Source organism: Lissotriton vulgaris, chromosome 5 (genome assembly GCF_964263255.1).
Source record: "Lissotriton vulgaris chromosome 5, aLisVul1.2, whole genome shotgun sequence".
In the NCBI taxonomy this organism is placed as follows: domain Eukaryota; kingdom Metazoa; phylum Chordata; class Amphibia; order Caudata; family Salamandridae; genus Lissotriton; species Lissotriton vulgaris.
In genome coordinates this window covers 1,347,136,790-1,347,151,410 of record NC_141693.1, presented here as the reverse complement: position 1 = coordinate 1,347,151,410, position 14,621 = coordinate 1,347,136,790, and the positions used below count along the sequence as shown (strand labels likewise).

Sequence of the window (14,621 nt, the reverse complement as noted above, 5' to 3'; positions counted from 1 at the left end):
AGGACCATTGGCCTTGTGTCTGAAGAGAACCCATGTGGGCTCCCCATCCTTTTAGAGATGTGTCCGTGATCAGAGTCTGAGACGGAGGAGATTGATGGAACGGAACTCCTACCTCCAGGTTGTCTCTGTTCATCCACCATGGAATTGAAGCCTTGACACCCATTGATAAGCAGATCTGGTCTTCCCAGCGAGAAGACCTCTGGTCCCACTTGTCCTCCAGATCCTGCTGAAGAGGACGCATTTTCAACCTGGCATTGGGTACCAGGAAAAAGCAGGATGCCATCGAGCCGAGTGCTGATGCTATCTGTCGACCAGTTGCTTTTTAGAATTTTACGGTACAAAAGGGGGTGGTGATGGACGGAGCATCTGAATCAATCAAACACTCACACCCAGTCAAAAGATCTGGGTTTAATCCATCACCGTTCTTTAGCCCACTCTGCCACCCCAGTTCAGACATGGCTATATGCAAATCAGTCTGACCCTGTGCCTCATGGGAACAGTCCAGCCCGAACTGCCAAGCCATGTCTTCCCTGGACCGGAAACAAGCTTCCGAGGACCGGTTTCTGGCATTCCAGCCGTCTTTAGCCCGGCTTGCTTGAATCCAGTGGCAAAGTGAGCAAGGGACTCACGTCTGATCATACCCTGCCACACTTATGGCGGCCAAAAGCGGTACAAAAGGGGGTGGTGATGGACGGAGCATCTGAATCAATCAAACACTCACACCCAGGGTCAGACTGATTTGCCTATAGCCATGTCTGAACTGGGGTGGCAGAGTGGGCTAAAGAACGGTGATGGATTAAACCCAGATCTTTTGCCAATGAGGGGTTCCTCTGTTGGAATGATCGGCGGTCAGTGTTGCGGTAGCGAAGACGGAACTCTTTCTTTTTCTCCAATCCTACCTCCTTCAGGGTATCCAGTTCGATCTTCATCCGCGCCATTTCCTCATCGGTGTGAGGTCCAAACAGCGAAGATCTGGAAAATGGCACATATGACAATTCGGATTGTGCCTCTGGCTTCAGAGCTGTTAAGTGAAGCCACTAAGATCTCCTGGCACAAATTTCGTGGGCGTATGAATGCGATGAGAGCGTCGCTCCATCAGCCGCCGCACTTATTACTTGGTTCGCCACCAAGCTGCCCTCTTGCAGGACTTCCTCAAAGTCTTTAAGGTCCTCCTTGGGTAGTTTCTCAGAGAAGTGTTGCAGCGAATCCCATAGTGCTCTATCATATCTTCCCAATAGAGCTGACGCACTAGAGACTTTGAGCATAGATGAGGAGGTACCACACACTTTCCTACCCCACGAGTCCTGCGTCTTGCTCTCCTTGTCCGGAGTGACTGTGGACAAGACCACCGAATGAGTATTTCTAGCCGCAGCCACAATCACGGAGTCCGGTTTTGGATCTGATTTTAAGAACTCGGGATCATCCACCGACGGGTGTTATTTCTTAAGAATTCTTGCTTGTGCAGTTTTGAGGGGGGCTGGCATGAGAAAAATCTCCATTACTGGTTACAGCAGTCCCGGCACCAGAGGCAGTAATGGCCGAGAGGAGGCTCTCTGATTCAGCATCTCAAAAATTACTGAAGAGGTACTCTCCTGAACAGGCATGGGGATGTTAAGTTTGGAAGCCACCCTAGCCAAAACGTCCTGGAACTTGCTTACGTCATCCACCGGAGATATTCTTGACGGTGAGCTATCTGTAAGAGTGGGCGAATAGTCTCTGTTTGAGGAAAATGTTGAGGAGTTAGAAGGAGTAGGAGACCTGTGCCGCCTTCTGCTACGAGATCTTGATCTTTCCCTAGGTGTTGGTACATGGGGGAGAGATCTTGACCTTCCCCTAGACGCTGGAGCAGGGGAGCGAGTACGTGCTCTTCCTCTTGGAGGTGTCCGTTCTACCTCTTCCGCCAGATGAGCTAGTGGAGACCTGTGAGTCGAACTTGGCTCTCTTCTAGAATCTGTCATACCTGTAGGCACAGCCCAATGGTGTAGGGCAGTGGTTCCCAAACTTTTGACTCCTGAGGACCCCCATTGAGTCACCACTGGAAGCCGGGGACCCCCAAGCAATTTGTATGAGTTAAATTTCAAATATTAAAATAGTAATTCGAAAAAAATACACGTGTGCATACAAAACAAATACTCAAAGTACTAAGGATTTTGGGGCCAGATGTACGACCATTTCAATTAGCGCCTCACAATTGGCGACATATGGCAAGTGGCAAATTGCGAGTCGCTAAATGAAATGTACAACAGCGTGTTTAACACTGTTTGGGATTCCCAATGGGGTCGCAAATTGTGAGGTTCATTATTATTAATGAGCCTCTCGCAATTTGCGAGCCCATTGGGAATGCCAGCCCCCCCAGGTATGGTGGCCTGCTGGGCTCTGCAGGCCACCATGTCTGGGACTGCTTTTAAATAAAGCAGTTTTAAAAAGAAAATGCAGCCCATTTACCATGCATTGAAAGAAAAAGGAAATGAAACATTTTCATTTAATTTTCTAAGGGCAGGCAGAGGTCCCTGGGACCACGGCCTACCCTTAAAAAATTATTGTGCATGCATTTGCAAAGGGGAAGTGGTCCCCTGAGGACCCCTTAAATTTGCAAATGCATTACCATCTACTTGAAGTAGGTGGTAATTGCAAATGTTTTGCAACCGCAAAACATTTGTACATGGTTTTGAGACTCGCTATTTGGAAGGAAATGCCCCTTCCAAATAGCAAGTTGCAAAACGTATTTAGCGAGTCGCAAACAAATTGCGACAAGTGAAATAGGCAATGTACATGGCCCAATAGGTTTTTGCATGCGCAAACTTGTTTGCGAACCCGTTCGCACATATAAAAACGGATCATACATCTGGCCCTTAGTACTTTATATTGAAGTAATAGTCCATCTGTCACATGCATTTCATTTTTTTTTTATAGCATCTCTCATACCATTGTAGGATGCCAGAGCACTTGACATCACACACATATAGAGACATTGAATCATACATGTAAATCAGTGTGTATATAAAATGTTTAAAGAGTGCTTGGTCTGGAAAAGCACAAACTCAGGATTCAGAACATAACACGGTGGCTAGCACTGACTTTAACATTAAAAATGTATTTCCACCCAAATAAACCTTTTTAGCAGCATCAGGATAATGAATAACTGGGGGAAAACATAAGTTACTAACTGGTACCATGCAGTTTGCAAGCAGCTCTTTGATGACAGTTTATAGGTCCTTCTGCTACATTACAATTGTCACTTGTTAAGTGCACAGTAACGAAAGAATCTCTGTGACAAAAGCAGTAACCACGAACCTATGCACATAAAATACTGCGTTTTAAAATGCATGTTACACGTTCTTTGCAGTAGGCACATTAACCCTCTGTGCTACATTAGTTAAGTCAAAGCTGCCACTGAACAAAACTCTCCTCACGCTCCAGCAGGTACATTAATCACTGGCATGATCTTGACAATTTTATTGTTGCTGGAAAGCTGCTAATTATACAAGAAACTTTTCTGTGCTTTTAAAACTGTTGCCTACGGACCCCCAGGGAATGTGTCACGGACCCCTAGGGGTCCACGGACCCCAGTTTGGGAAACACTGGTGTAGGGGTTGCAACCATCTGGGAGAAAGATGTACTGATGTGTGCCTCTGCGCCCTACTCGGGGAACGTGTAGGAGACTTACCCACTTCCTGGCGAGCTTTCGCAGCATGATGGGAATCAGACTGCGAACTGTGGCTGCTTGAAGAGGAGATAACCACCTCTGGAGTACTGGAAATGGACCGGTGAGAGCCTGCTCTCGACATCGATGCAGGAGACAGAGAGGCTTGATGGGGCAGACACCGACGGAGACCTCTGTCTCGACGTCGTTCGTGGAGTGGATCTTTGCTTCAACGCCGATCTGGAGTGCATGTGCCCCGGTGTTGAACGTCTGGACGGAGATCTAGGTCTCAACGTCAATCCCGATCTTCTATCCCCGAGGGAGTATTGTGCCTCAACGTCGACTGGTGTGCCAACGGAGTTGTTCTCGCCGACAGATACCCCTGCCTCGACGTCGACCTTGCTCTTTTCGATGGAGGACTGACCCTCGACGTCGATTGATGCCTCGATGGAGACTCCTGCCTCAACGTCGATCTGAGTCTCTTTGACTTAGGGCTGTGTCTTGACGTGGAACATCTACGCTTCGACGGAGGGCTGCGCCTCGACGCCGAAATTCGGTCCTTCGACGGAGGGCTGCACCTCGACGTCGAGCTTTGGTCCTTCGACGGAGGGCTACGCCTCGACGTCGAACTTCGGTCCTTCGACGGATGGCTGCGCCTCGACGTCGAGCTTTGTTCCTTCGACGGAGGGCTGCGCCTCGATGTCGACAACGGACCTGACGGAGACTGATGTCTCGACGTCGAGTGTCTTGCTGGCTTCGACGGAGGCCCTTGCCTCGACGTCAACGATAAAATGTCCGACGATCTCGGTCTCGACGGCGATCTATGCTGAGACCTCGACTGAGACTTTGGTCTCAACTTCGGAGTAGATGACATCCGTCTCGGCGGGGATGACCTTTATGACAATCGTGGCTGCAAAGTTGATGGCGGAGGATCTTCTCTCGACGCCGGACGCTGTTCCAACGCCGACAGGGACTTGGCCTTCGACGATGAGCGGCGCTCCTGTGCTCGGTCCCTCGACAACAATCCCGCCGCCGGAGCCTTCGACGTCGAGCCCTACAATCCTGATTCTCTCCCTGTCTTTGAGATACACTTCATGTGTGTCTGTCTTGGCCTTCTTCTTGCCACAGGCAGGGCAAGGATCGAATAAAGAAGGCATTTTGACAGAAAACATTTGTTTGTCACAAAAAATGGGTTATCCAGCACTCGAATGCCAAAAGACGTCGAGTGAAGCAAAGAAAACCCAGAAAAAAAAGAGAATTTTTGACTGAAAAGCCAAAAAAGTAGAGAGCTGTGAATTCAGGGTCCTGACAAAGGAGCCGGAAAGAACAACTGCCCCAACTGTCACCCCTGAGGCATGATGGGAAGCTAGGGGTCATGGCTGCCTTAAAGGCACGGTGCCAGTTTTTTGTTGAAAATGCTTTCATTTTCTATGCTATTGGTTTGCAATGCAGCCTGTAGGCTAACAATGTCTTCTATGTGCAATTTTTGCCAGTTATGAGTGTTTTACTCATTAAAAGACAAAGTGCTAATTACCCTAATGTGTCTTTTATATATTGGCAAATGCAAGTGTTTTATATATGCAACTACAGTGTTTAGCCTCCATTGGGGGCTGCATTGATATGGGAAAAAATGATATATGCTTGTATATATGTAGAGCTGTACATATATGGTTTCCATATATAATTTTTTATTATTTCCGGGGTCCCCGCACATGGGCGGGAATATTCAGTGCTTATGACTATTGATGAGGATCCCCTGGAAGAGAATGTGTTACGCCCCCTTTTTAGGTCTTGCCTAGCATTGCAGCACGAATATGCTGCCATCGATTTGCGAGGCATGCAGTATATACTGTAGCATGGAAGCTTTGTGGAAGCTCTGCCCACTCTCTTCCCATTGGCTTTTGTCTTAAATGCTGCCTTCCGATTGGTTTGAGGCTTGTTAGTCCCTCCTCATTCATCATTTGTATCCTTCCATGGCTACCAGCTCCTTTACATCCAACAGTATTTTTCTTCCCCTGCCTTCCCCCCTCTCCTCCCGCAGTCCGTGACTTCTCAGACCCGCACTTCCGATTCCAATGCAATAAGTCTCGCGTAAATGCGAGTCCTATTGCGTTGTCAGTGCTTTCTTATAAAGTCCTTTCTGTGATGTACGAGGCGGATTGGATATCTCGGCATGCCTCTGTTTGCATTTGCGTATCGCTGTTTTTTTTAAACAGCTTGCTTGTTATTTTGTTAGAGTGCTTTTTTTTAATGCAGATTCATATAGAGCAGGTCACGCTGCTGGAGGCTGCTGTGACAGCATCGGCTGTGCGGCAGAGAACAGCATTAGAAAAATACCTTTTTGATGAAATGTTTAACAGTGATGCAGGTAGCTTAGGCGCAGAGTTTATTTTCAGCTGGGGATCTCTAGTTGGCCGAGGTAGGTACCTTTGTCCAAGTAGGGACCTTGCTTCTAGTTAGGGTAAGGGGATACACACTTTAGATAGCCCCAGCTCACCCCTTGGTAGCATTGGCACGATCGGACAGGCTTATCCCCAAAGCACAAATAGACAATTTGTTTTTCAAATCTTGTATTTTCAGTGATATGATAACCGAAGGCTCTGCTTTTATCTTAAAAAAAGAGCTTTGGACTATACCATTCCCCGCTGAAAGGCAATATTTCCCTACATGTGTTCCCATACCTGGTGTGTCACGCAGTTTGGTGCTTACTTTCCCTTCATTTTAGTTCTTACTTTCCCTCCATATTAAACAATAGTAGATGTTTCAGCACCCAGGCTAATATGCTGTATTGCTCAATACATATAAGGTCCCAAAGGCGAGACATATGCATTGCAAATGCTTGCTTTTGTAGGTGCACACATGCATACATACATTATTACACCTCTTTAATTGTTGCCCAGTGCGGTACAGCATTTGCATCAAATTATATTTGCCTATGGTGTACAGCATCAGGAAACAGCACAGGCAAAGGCAATAGGTCCAACTGATGAGACCTTTTGGTTTTACCATTGCTTGTTTCAATTAAGTTTCCTGTTCCATATTTATTGTTTAAAGAATGCTCGAGAACCCTCTATGTGTGATTACATCAAAAAGACCCCTAATAAATAGGAACATTCTCTGCCTGTTTATCATGTTACTGGGGCTCAAAGAGAAGGTTTGCACTCAGTAAATATTGCTTTCGATTTCTTGTTTAGTGTTGGACAGGGTGTCAATTGCTGCAGCATTATTTATTATTAACATTAAGAAATGTTGATTGTATAGCATGCACAATCTTTTTTTGTGTAATGAATTACCTAGGTGTATAGATCATGTTTCATTTTAACACTTGTATTTAACGTAATAATTTAATGAAAAATAAATGTTTAACTCAAATGGTTCCAATTTTCTTTTATTTAAGCTGATGATGTCTGAATAAAGGTAAATAATCAAATAACTAATTTTTTCCAAAAAGGGGTTACTTTCTTTTGTACCAGGAATCAAAATCGTTACCACTAACTTACTAGGAAGCATACCTTTCCGGTCATAGTCTCATACCTGTGATTGTCTAGCTTACTCCTCTCCCACCTACTGCCTTGCTGTGTATGTTGATTTCATGCATTTAGGACCCACTAGTTATTTATATGCCAGGCCTTTACTTATAGTATTTTGTCACTGCCAATCTCAACCTCAGAACTGCTGCGGTGAATCAACTTTTATTTTGTCTAAACTATGTTAAGCATTCCATCGTTTTTCGCAGTCAAAAGCAAATGAAATAATGCCAATTAATTAAGGAGAAAGATAGCCATTACGTAGATCCAAAGGCCATTCTTTTAAGGATTTAGCTTGCCTGGTAAACCGGGGCAACCTAAAAATATAAAAAAGTTTTGAAAAAACAAAAGGACGTAAAACACATCTCAAATCCTTTAAAGACAACAAGTGTTACAAAGTCAATTAGCAATGGATACTATCTACTCATAGATGTTTTAGAATCATACAAATTTCCATCTTACAAGTACAAGATGAACATAAAATACATGCATATCTTGAATATCTCCACACCTAGATGCAGATGGGCAATAAATATAAGACAACAGACTTAGTGATTATCCTTACCGCTGAATACATCTGATGGACTTCCAGCACAGGTTCGGTTTCATCTTCATTTCGGGGCGTCATTAGATTTAGCATGTGTTTCCTGTACTTGCTCATGATAAGTTCCAAAGCATACTGGTGCTCCTCTAGAGACAGCCACAATTCTGTTTAAACATTAAAATATTCTTGCTTTTAGTTAGAGGCTAAAGTCAGCATTTGTAACCATGTGCAAAATGTGATGATGATTTGATTTCAAGTAGTGATCTGTATAAAACTGATATAATAATGTCACGCACCACGCAGTTCCATCCAGGGGAAAAAAGTTAAAAGGGGAAAGGGACAAAAAAAATATATGTGCTTTCCCATTTTTTAGGTATTAGCCAAGTGGTCTTGAAAGAGTTGTTATCTATATAGCTCACATTAAATTTTTTTGATAAATGCAACTGACTGTGCAAGGAGATCAGACAATTTTTATGCCATCTTGAAAAATCGCAATTTTATACAAAATCTCAATATTCACGTTGTGAAAAAAAATCTAAAAATTCCACAGCAAATGAAGGGAGGCACTTTGAGTAATCCCTGATCCCATGGAAGTGCTTAGAGGTGTGAAAAATTGAGGATAAAAAAAAAAGTGTGTTACAGTAAAGTTTTTGTAAAAATTGTGTTCACAAGACAGCCACTTTACAGCTATAAACAAGCATTGGCATAGCCAATAGGTCTCGCCTTTGGAACCTTATAAGTGTTTTGCCATGCAACGGTTTATGTTGTTGCAGCAAGGATATTGTGCTGCATAACTAAATACTTCTAAGGTCCCAAAAGCGAGACCTATTGGCTAACAGGCACTTTGAGTCGCTGAGGCCTGCTGCCCCATAGTCTTCACACAGCTGCTTGCATTTATTGCAATGCTTCGCAACCCACATATTTGTGGGTTTCCCCAGCACATATTTGCCCTTTCACACTTACAGGTTTCCTGCCTGTGCCTCCCTCCTGCGCAATCTAACCCATACTTCCCTTATGGAGGAGTGCAGCGACTGCTACACCAAAGAGCAGATCTCCTACTTCCCGGTCACAGATGACTTCTGCAACATGGTAGACGCCTCTATTCATAAGTTAGTCTTCTGGTCATTTCAGGGAAGTGGCTTTAGGATTGAAAAAAGGCAAGAGATTTACGGGGAGAAGTGAGTGAGGAAAGACAAGCCTGCATTCAGTAAGTTGGGTGTTTTTACGTTTTTGGCAATGATTATGAGGGAAGGAGAAGGGGGTTGTGTCACGGGCGGAGGGTTGAATACCAGGAGGTGGGCTTCGCATTTACTACAAGGGAGGGAGTAGTTTGGCGATTAGACTGATGGGTTTTTAGTAATAGGGGTATTAGTTAGAAAGAGGGCTTGCTTATATATATTTTTCTGTATTAATAAAGGTTAGCAGTGAGCAGTTTGTGGAGTGTCTTTTCATTTATTGTAGAGACCCCTGAGGAAGAACCACTGAAGGTTCGAAATGCATCGGGTATACAACGATTAGTTTACTCTGCTTCACGTTTCACTTTTGTATATACGTGTTTCTGTGAAAAGCCTGGATGGGCATGCAGTAATCATTGGAAAAGGTTAAAAATAAAGACAAAAGTTGAAATGGCGAGGTCTCCGGAGTGATGTTACAAGATTGGATGAAAAAAACACATTATTATTGGATTCAGAGTATGAAAATAGATTCCAAGTATGAAAATGGATGAACTAAGTTCTAAGGTGATAAAAAAAAAGAGGGGTACTTGCACCCACTACGCAGTGTGTCAGATTGGGCACGAAATGAGTGGCCTAAGGTACACTTAAGTATGAGCTGTGAAGTGGGATGGATCACAGCAATCTGACTGCACGCATTACTGTGATGACATAATTAAGGTTTCAAGAACGAATAAGGGAAGGAGTGCATCCTGTAACCATGGTTTTCTACCCTTCCAACCCGTCACTCCGTGTCCCCTCCGCTTTTCGGAGCACGGGGCAGCTTTTATCCAGGTGAAGTTCCAGGAAATCCTTTCCAAATGAGCCATTCTTCTGACCACTCCTCCCCCTTTGGGTTTCTTATGCAGCCTCTTCCTGGTAGAGAAGAGGGATGGGGGCCAACAAGCCCTGTGATCAATCTCTGGGAATTCGACGAATGGCAGGTCTTCTGCTATTTCAAGATGGAGGGCATCCACATCCTTCGCAATCTCCTTCAACCAAATGACTGACTTGTAAGACTGGATCTCAAGGATGCTTACCTGACGGTTCCAATCTTCACACCACATTGACGATTCTTACAGTTTCAATGGTGTAGACAGAACTTAAAGTTCAACTCCCTTCCATTTGGCCTTTCCTCAATCCCCTGGTGGTTCACAAAGGTCCTCAAACCCATGGTTGTACGCCTGTGGGCACAGGGTTTCACATGACCGTGTACCAGAAAGATATGATCTTTATGGACCAATGTCTATGCGCACTGTCTACACACTTGGGGAGGACAATAGATCTCTTCCAAACCCTGGTATTGGTATTCATAATCAACAGCAACAAATTTGCCATGGTTGCCTCTCAATGTCTCACCTTCCTAGGCTTTGTGATCAACTTCTTGGAAACCACACGGATTCTACCATACAGGAAAATGGACAAGATTCAACATGAAGTACGCAGAACCCTCTCCAAGTCAACAATCTCTCTTTGAAAAATTGCCAGAGTGGTCTGCTTTCTTTTATCTTCCATCCGGGCCATATTCCCAGGCCCTCTTCATTTTCATGCTCTCCAATGATTGAAGGCCTCAAACTTACACCACCGCCTCACGTACTCACAGTACGTCCCTCCTTCAGAAGAGGCCAAAGGCGAACTACGCAGGTGGCTTACACACGGAGGCTTGGAACAGGCATGCCATTTTCAACTCTCAGCCGGATCTAATGATCGCATCTGATGGCAACAGCTGTGGCTGGGGTGCATATTGGGGGGAATTTACCCCAGGTGGTGGATGGTCCACTGCGGAACAATCCCTACATATCAACTGCCTGGAATTGATGGCACTCTCATTTGTGGGAAAGTGTTGGACCAAAGAATGGACGGAGTTATGTGTTCTTCTAAAAATGGACAATGTAACAACAGTTCGTAAAATCAATCATATGGGGGGGGTTCTCAGTTTAAAGCCCTTGCAGATCTAGCCAAGACTGGGGTTATTGCCATCGGACATCAGGTCTCGGTCATGGCAGAGCATCTCCCAGTGAGGCACGTTCATGATCAACCTATTTGCATCCCGCCTTGGCCACCAACTCCAACAGTACTTCAACTGGACCCCGGATCCAGGTGTGTTGGCGACTGACGTGTTCCTCCACGGCTGGTCAGTGGAGAAATGCAATGCCTTCCCACCCTTTGCCATGATAATGAGACTTTCAGCACAAGCACGCAGGCAGGTAGCGGGTTTGCAGGAATAAGCCCCTGATGAAGGGCATGGCACGAAATGCATTGGGCAGGGCATAAGTGTGTCACTGACATATGAGTTTGATCATAACAATTTAAACTGATCCTCGTCACATGACAATTAAATGTGATTTATGAAAAGGATTATAAGGATTAAAATAAAAAGAAACTTTGAAATTAACTTTATACTGCTGGAGCAACTTTATTTGAAGTTTTTGGAGTGCAATTAGGGGACGCCCAACCAACTATTGGGGACCTCTCCCTGTTGTATGGACAGATCATTTTCTGGTCCCTTTTGCCATGAGACTGTCCGGGCCAAAGATACGGGAAAAAGCAGAAAGGGGCTCAGTGTGTCGGAAATGGGCGAGCTTCTCACAGGAATACAGGGTAAAGCACATAAATCGGCTCCTTGGTACTCTAATGCCTTAAGAACGGCGAAAACAGATTGCAAACGCCTGGAAAGGCGGTGGAGGAAAGATTTCTCTGACCTGGGGAGGAGGGAGTATAAAGAGGCATTGAAGAGCCACCATGGGCTCATTAGGAAAGCAAAAGCAGGATACTATCTGGAGAGAATTGGATCGGCGGGCAACTCTACATGGGAACTGTTTAGGGTCTATAAGGAGATATCTTCCTTGTCTGCGTCAGCGGCTCCGACTGTGGGATCAGAAGAGCTATGTAACAGTGTGGCAGTTTTTTTTCCGGACAAAGTGGAGAAAATATACTTCACCTTCCCTGACTCCACCCATGTAGGAGAGGAGGTGGCGGAGGAGACAGAGTATGTCTGTGAGGGCGAAGGGTCAAGGAGTTTCTTCATACTCCACCCAGAAGAGTTAATCTGCACTAGTATAAAATCGGGCTCGTCCAGAGACCCGGCGCCCCTAAGGTACTGAGAGGGAGCTTGGATACCCTGGAACCATACATTAAGAAAGCTGTGGTACTACCGCTCCCCAAGAAACCTCATATAGGCCCAGACCAACTGGAGAATCTTCGCCCCATCTCCCTCTTTCCATATTGTGCCAAGGTCGCAGAGAAAGTGGTAAATATGCAGCTGACGGCGCATATTGGGAGATCTAATCTCCTGCACCCCACTCAGTCCGGATTCCGTGCCCGCTACTCTTCGGAACCGCCCTGCTCTTTGCCACTGAGACAATCAGGCAATATGTGAACGCAGGCCAAACGGCGGCCTTGATCCTGTTGGACCTAAGTGCCGCCTTCGACACTGTTGCCCATCATTCCCTGGTGCGGTGTTTGAAGAAAGGAGGTGTGTCGGACTGTGGCCTAGGTTAGTTGAAATCTTTCTTGTCGGGCGCAGCTTCCAGGTGAGGCAGGCCTCCCATTATTCAAAAGTCATTGAGTTAAGACAGGGGTACTGCAGGGATCGACCCGAGCCCGACCCTATTCAATCTGTATGTGGCTCCTTTAGCGGAGATCACAGATGGGTTTGGGATAAGGGTCGTGTCCTACACCGATGACAAGCAGCTGGTGGTCTCCCTCACACAGACACTGGATACGACAGCCTTCAACTTCGTGGCATGCCTGAAAGAACTGGCCGCATGGATGGCTAACAACTGCCTGAAGTTGAATGACAATAAGACCGAGGTGCTGGTGGTGGGGCGGGCTCCGTCGGTATGGTCATCCGCCTGTGGCCTCAGAGCTTGGGGACTACGCCTGTTCCCTGTGCGCAGGCAAAGAATCTGGGGGTGTGGCTGGACACAAGACTCTTTTCAGTACCAAACCAAGCGGGTGGCAGGCGCCTGTTTTGTCCTGAAGGTCCTCTGCAAAACCCTGGATATGCTACCGACGGCTGCCAGGAAGACAATGGTCCATGCCCTAGTAACATCGCGCCTGGATTATGGTAACATTCTCTATCTAGGGGCCACGACAAAGTGTATGCTCCGACTCCAGGGGGTGCAGAATGCAGTAGCTCGTCTGGTTCTTATGCGTCCGAGGAGGGCTTCGGCGAAGTCAGTACTGGCTGCACTCCACTGGCTGCCAATAACGTAGAGAGTACTGTTTAAGGCAATGTGTGTTTGCCACTGCATCCTGCAGGGGACCGCCCCCTCCTATCTGTCGGAGCTACTCACCCCCTATGCTCCTACTCGCTAACTAAGATCATGTGGGGTGGGTTTGGTGTGCGTTCCTGCGACCGAGAGAGCTAGAATGGGTGGACGTTAGTTCCGTCTGCTGGCTGCCCGGCACTGGAACAAGCTCCCCGTGCACCTATGGATGGAGGCTCGAGAGAGCTTTTTTAGGATGGATTTGAAGACTTATCTTTTCCCCCGGGATAACTAGGAAGAGGCTGTCGGTGAGGATTTCTTGCAGTTGCACAGCAGCGCGGGGACACACTGGCAGAGTGTAACCATGCGCTTTATAAATGTGCCTATTATTTATTTATTATTATCTTTCCCTAAACTGTACCACTGCTCCACAATTTGGCACCACTTTCGGTACCATTAAGTCCCTAGTAAAAGGTAACCCTGGTCTTTAGGGCACTGGGACTAAAGAGGGTCCCCAAGGGCTGCAGTATGAATTGTGCCACCCTAAGGAACCCTTTATCAAGCTCATACATAAACTGCCATCGCAGCCTGCGGGTCTTGGTGCAGAGAAAAGTGAAGAGTTGGCCCCCGGCCCTGGAACACAGGCTGCTTATACCTCTGCATAAGGGACGGACCTCAATGCTGGATCGCATTTGAGGGGCTGTTTGTACAGACAGTGTAGAGATTCAGGGAGACTTGGCCTTGTGAGTGTGGACCAGGTGTTTACCAAACTCCATACTACGTTGGTGCCAGCATTCGGGGGTCCCTAGTGCCCTTCCCCCACCCCCCTCCCTTCCATACACCCTCCTGGCTCTTCCATCTGAGCCTCTGCTGCTGGCCCATATCGAAGAGAGCGACAATAATTTTTGTGGACATGCGTCCTGAGACAAGAGAAGCAGACGCCCATCGCGCGGAGTTGGCCATCCAGGGGTGAAGAGGCCCTTGCGGCTCATATAGTGCTCACAGGTCGCAGCAAGGGGGTCTACGTTGCGTACTACGCCCTGGGCGCCCTCCTTCACTCAGATTTGGTTCATCATCTGGCGCTCTGGCGTGGCGGACTTGACCCGGCGAAATCGTCAACAAGTGCGCCGTTGGCCTGACACAGCCCACACCATGTTAAACGCAAAGTGCGGAGGGCTATCCCAACAAAGCAGGCTCGACCTTTACACATGTCCAAAGGCAGACTTGCCCGAGCGGAAGGAAACTGGCGACAAGCAGCAGAGATGGGCCAAACAGGATCCTACTGAACCCACAATGAAGGACTTAATGGCAGCTATCACAGGGGTCTGACACCCTCACTTCGAAAATGACTCTGATAAGGGCCGACCTTATAAAATATAGAGAAAAGGTCAAGCAGCTGGAGCTCACCACCACTAGTTTTGTGGAAGACACTTCCAATTACAGACAGACGTCAGAGAACTTCAAGAGTTCCGCAAGTTTACAAAA

At 46.5% G+C, this 14,621-nt stretch overlaps 1 protein-coding gene across 4 annotated transcripts in view; it reads right to left on the bottom strand.

Annotated features, from left to right (window-relative positions):
• SIKE1 (suppressor of IKBKE 1) overlaps positions 1–14,621 on the bottom strand; it is a 141,296-nt gene that overhangs the window by 68,265 nt on the left and 58,410 nt on the right. For all 4 annotated transcript variants that reach the window (XM_086923279.1, XM_086923277.1, XM_086923278.1 and 1 more), the window contains exon 4: positions 7,736–7,878. In XM_086923279.1, the coding sequence (XP_086779405.1) occupies positions 7,736–7,878 (143 nt within the window). The remainder of the gene's footprint in view (positions 1–7,735; positions 7,879–14,621) is intronic.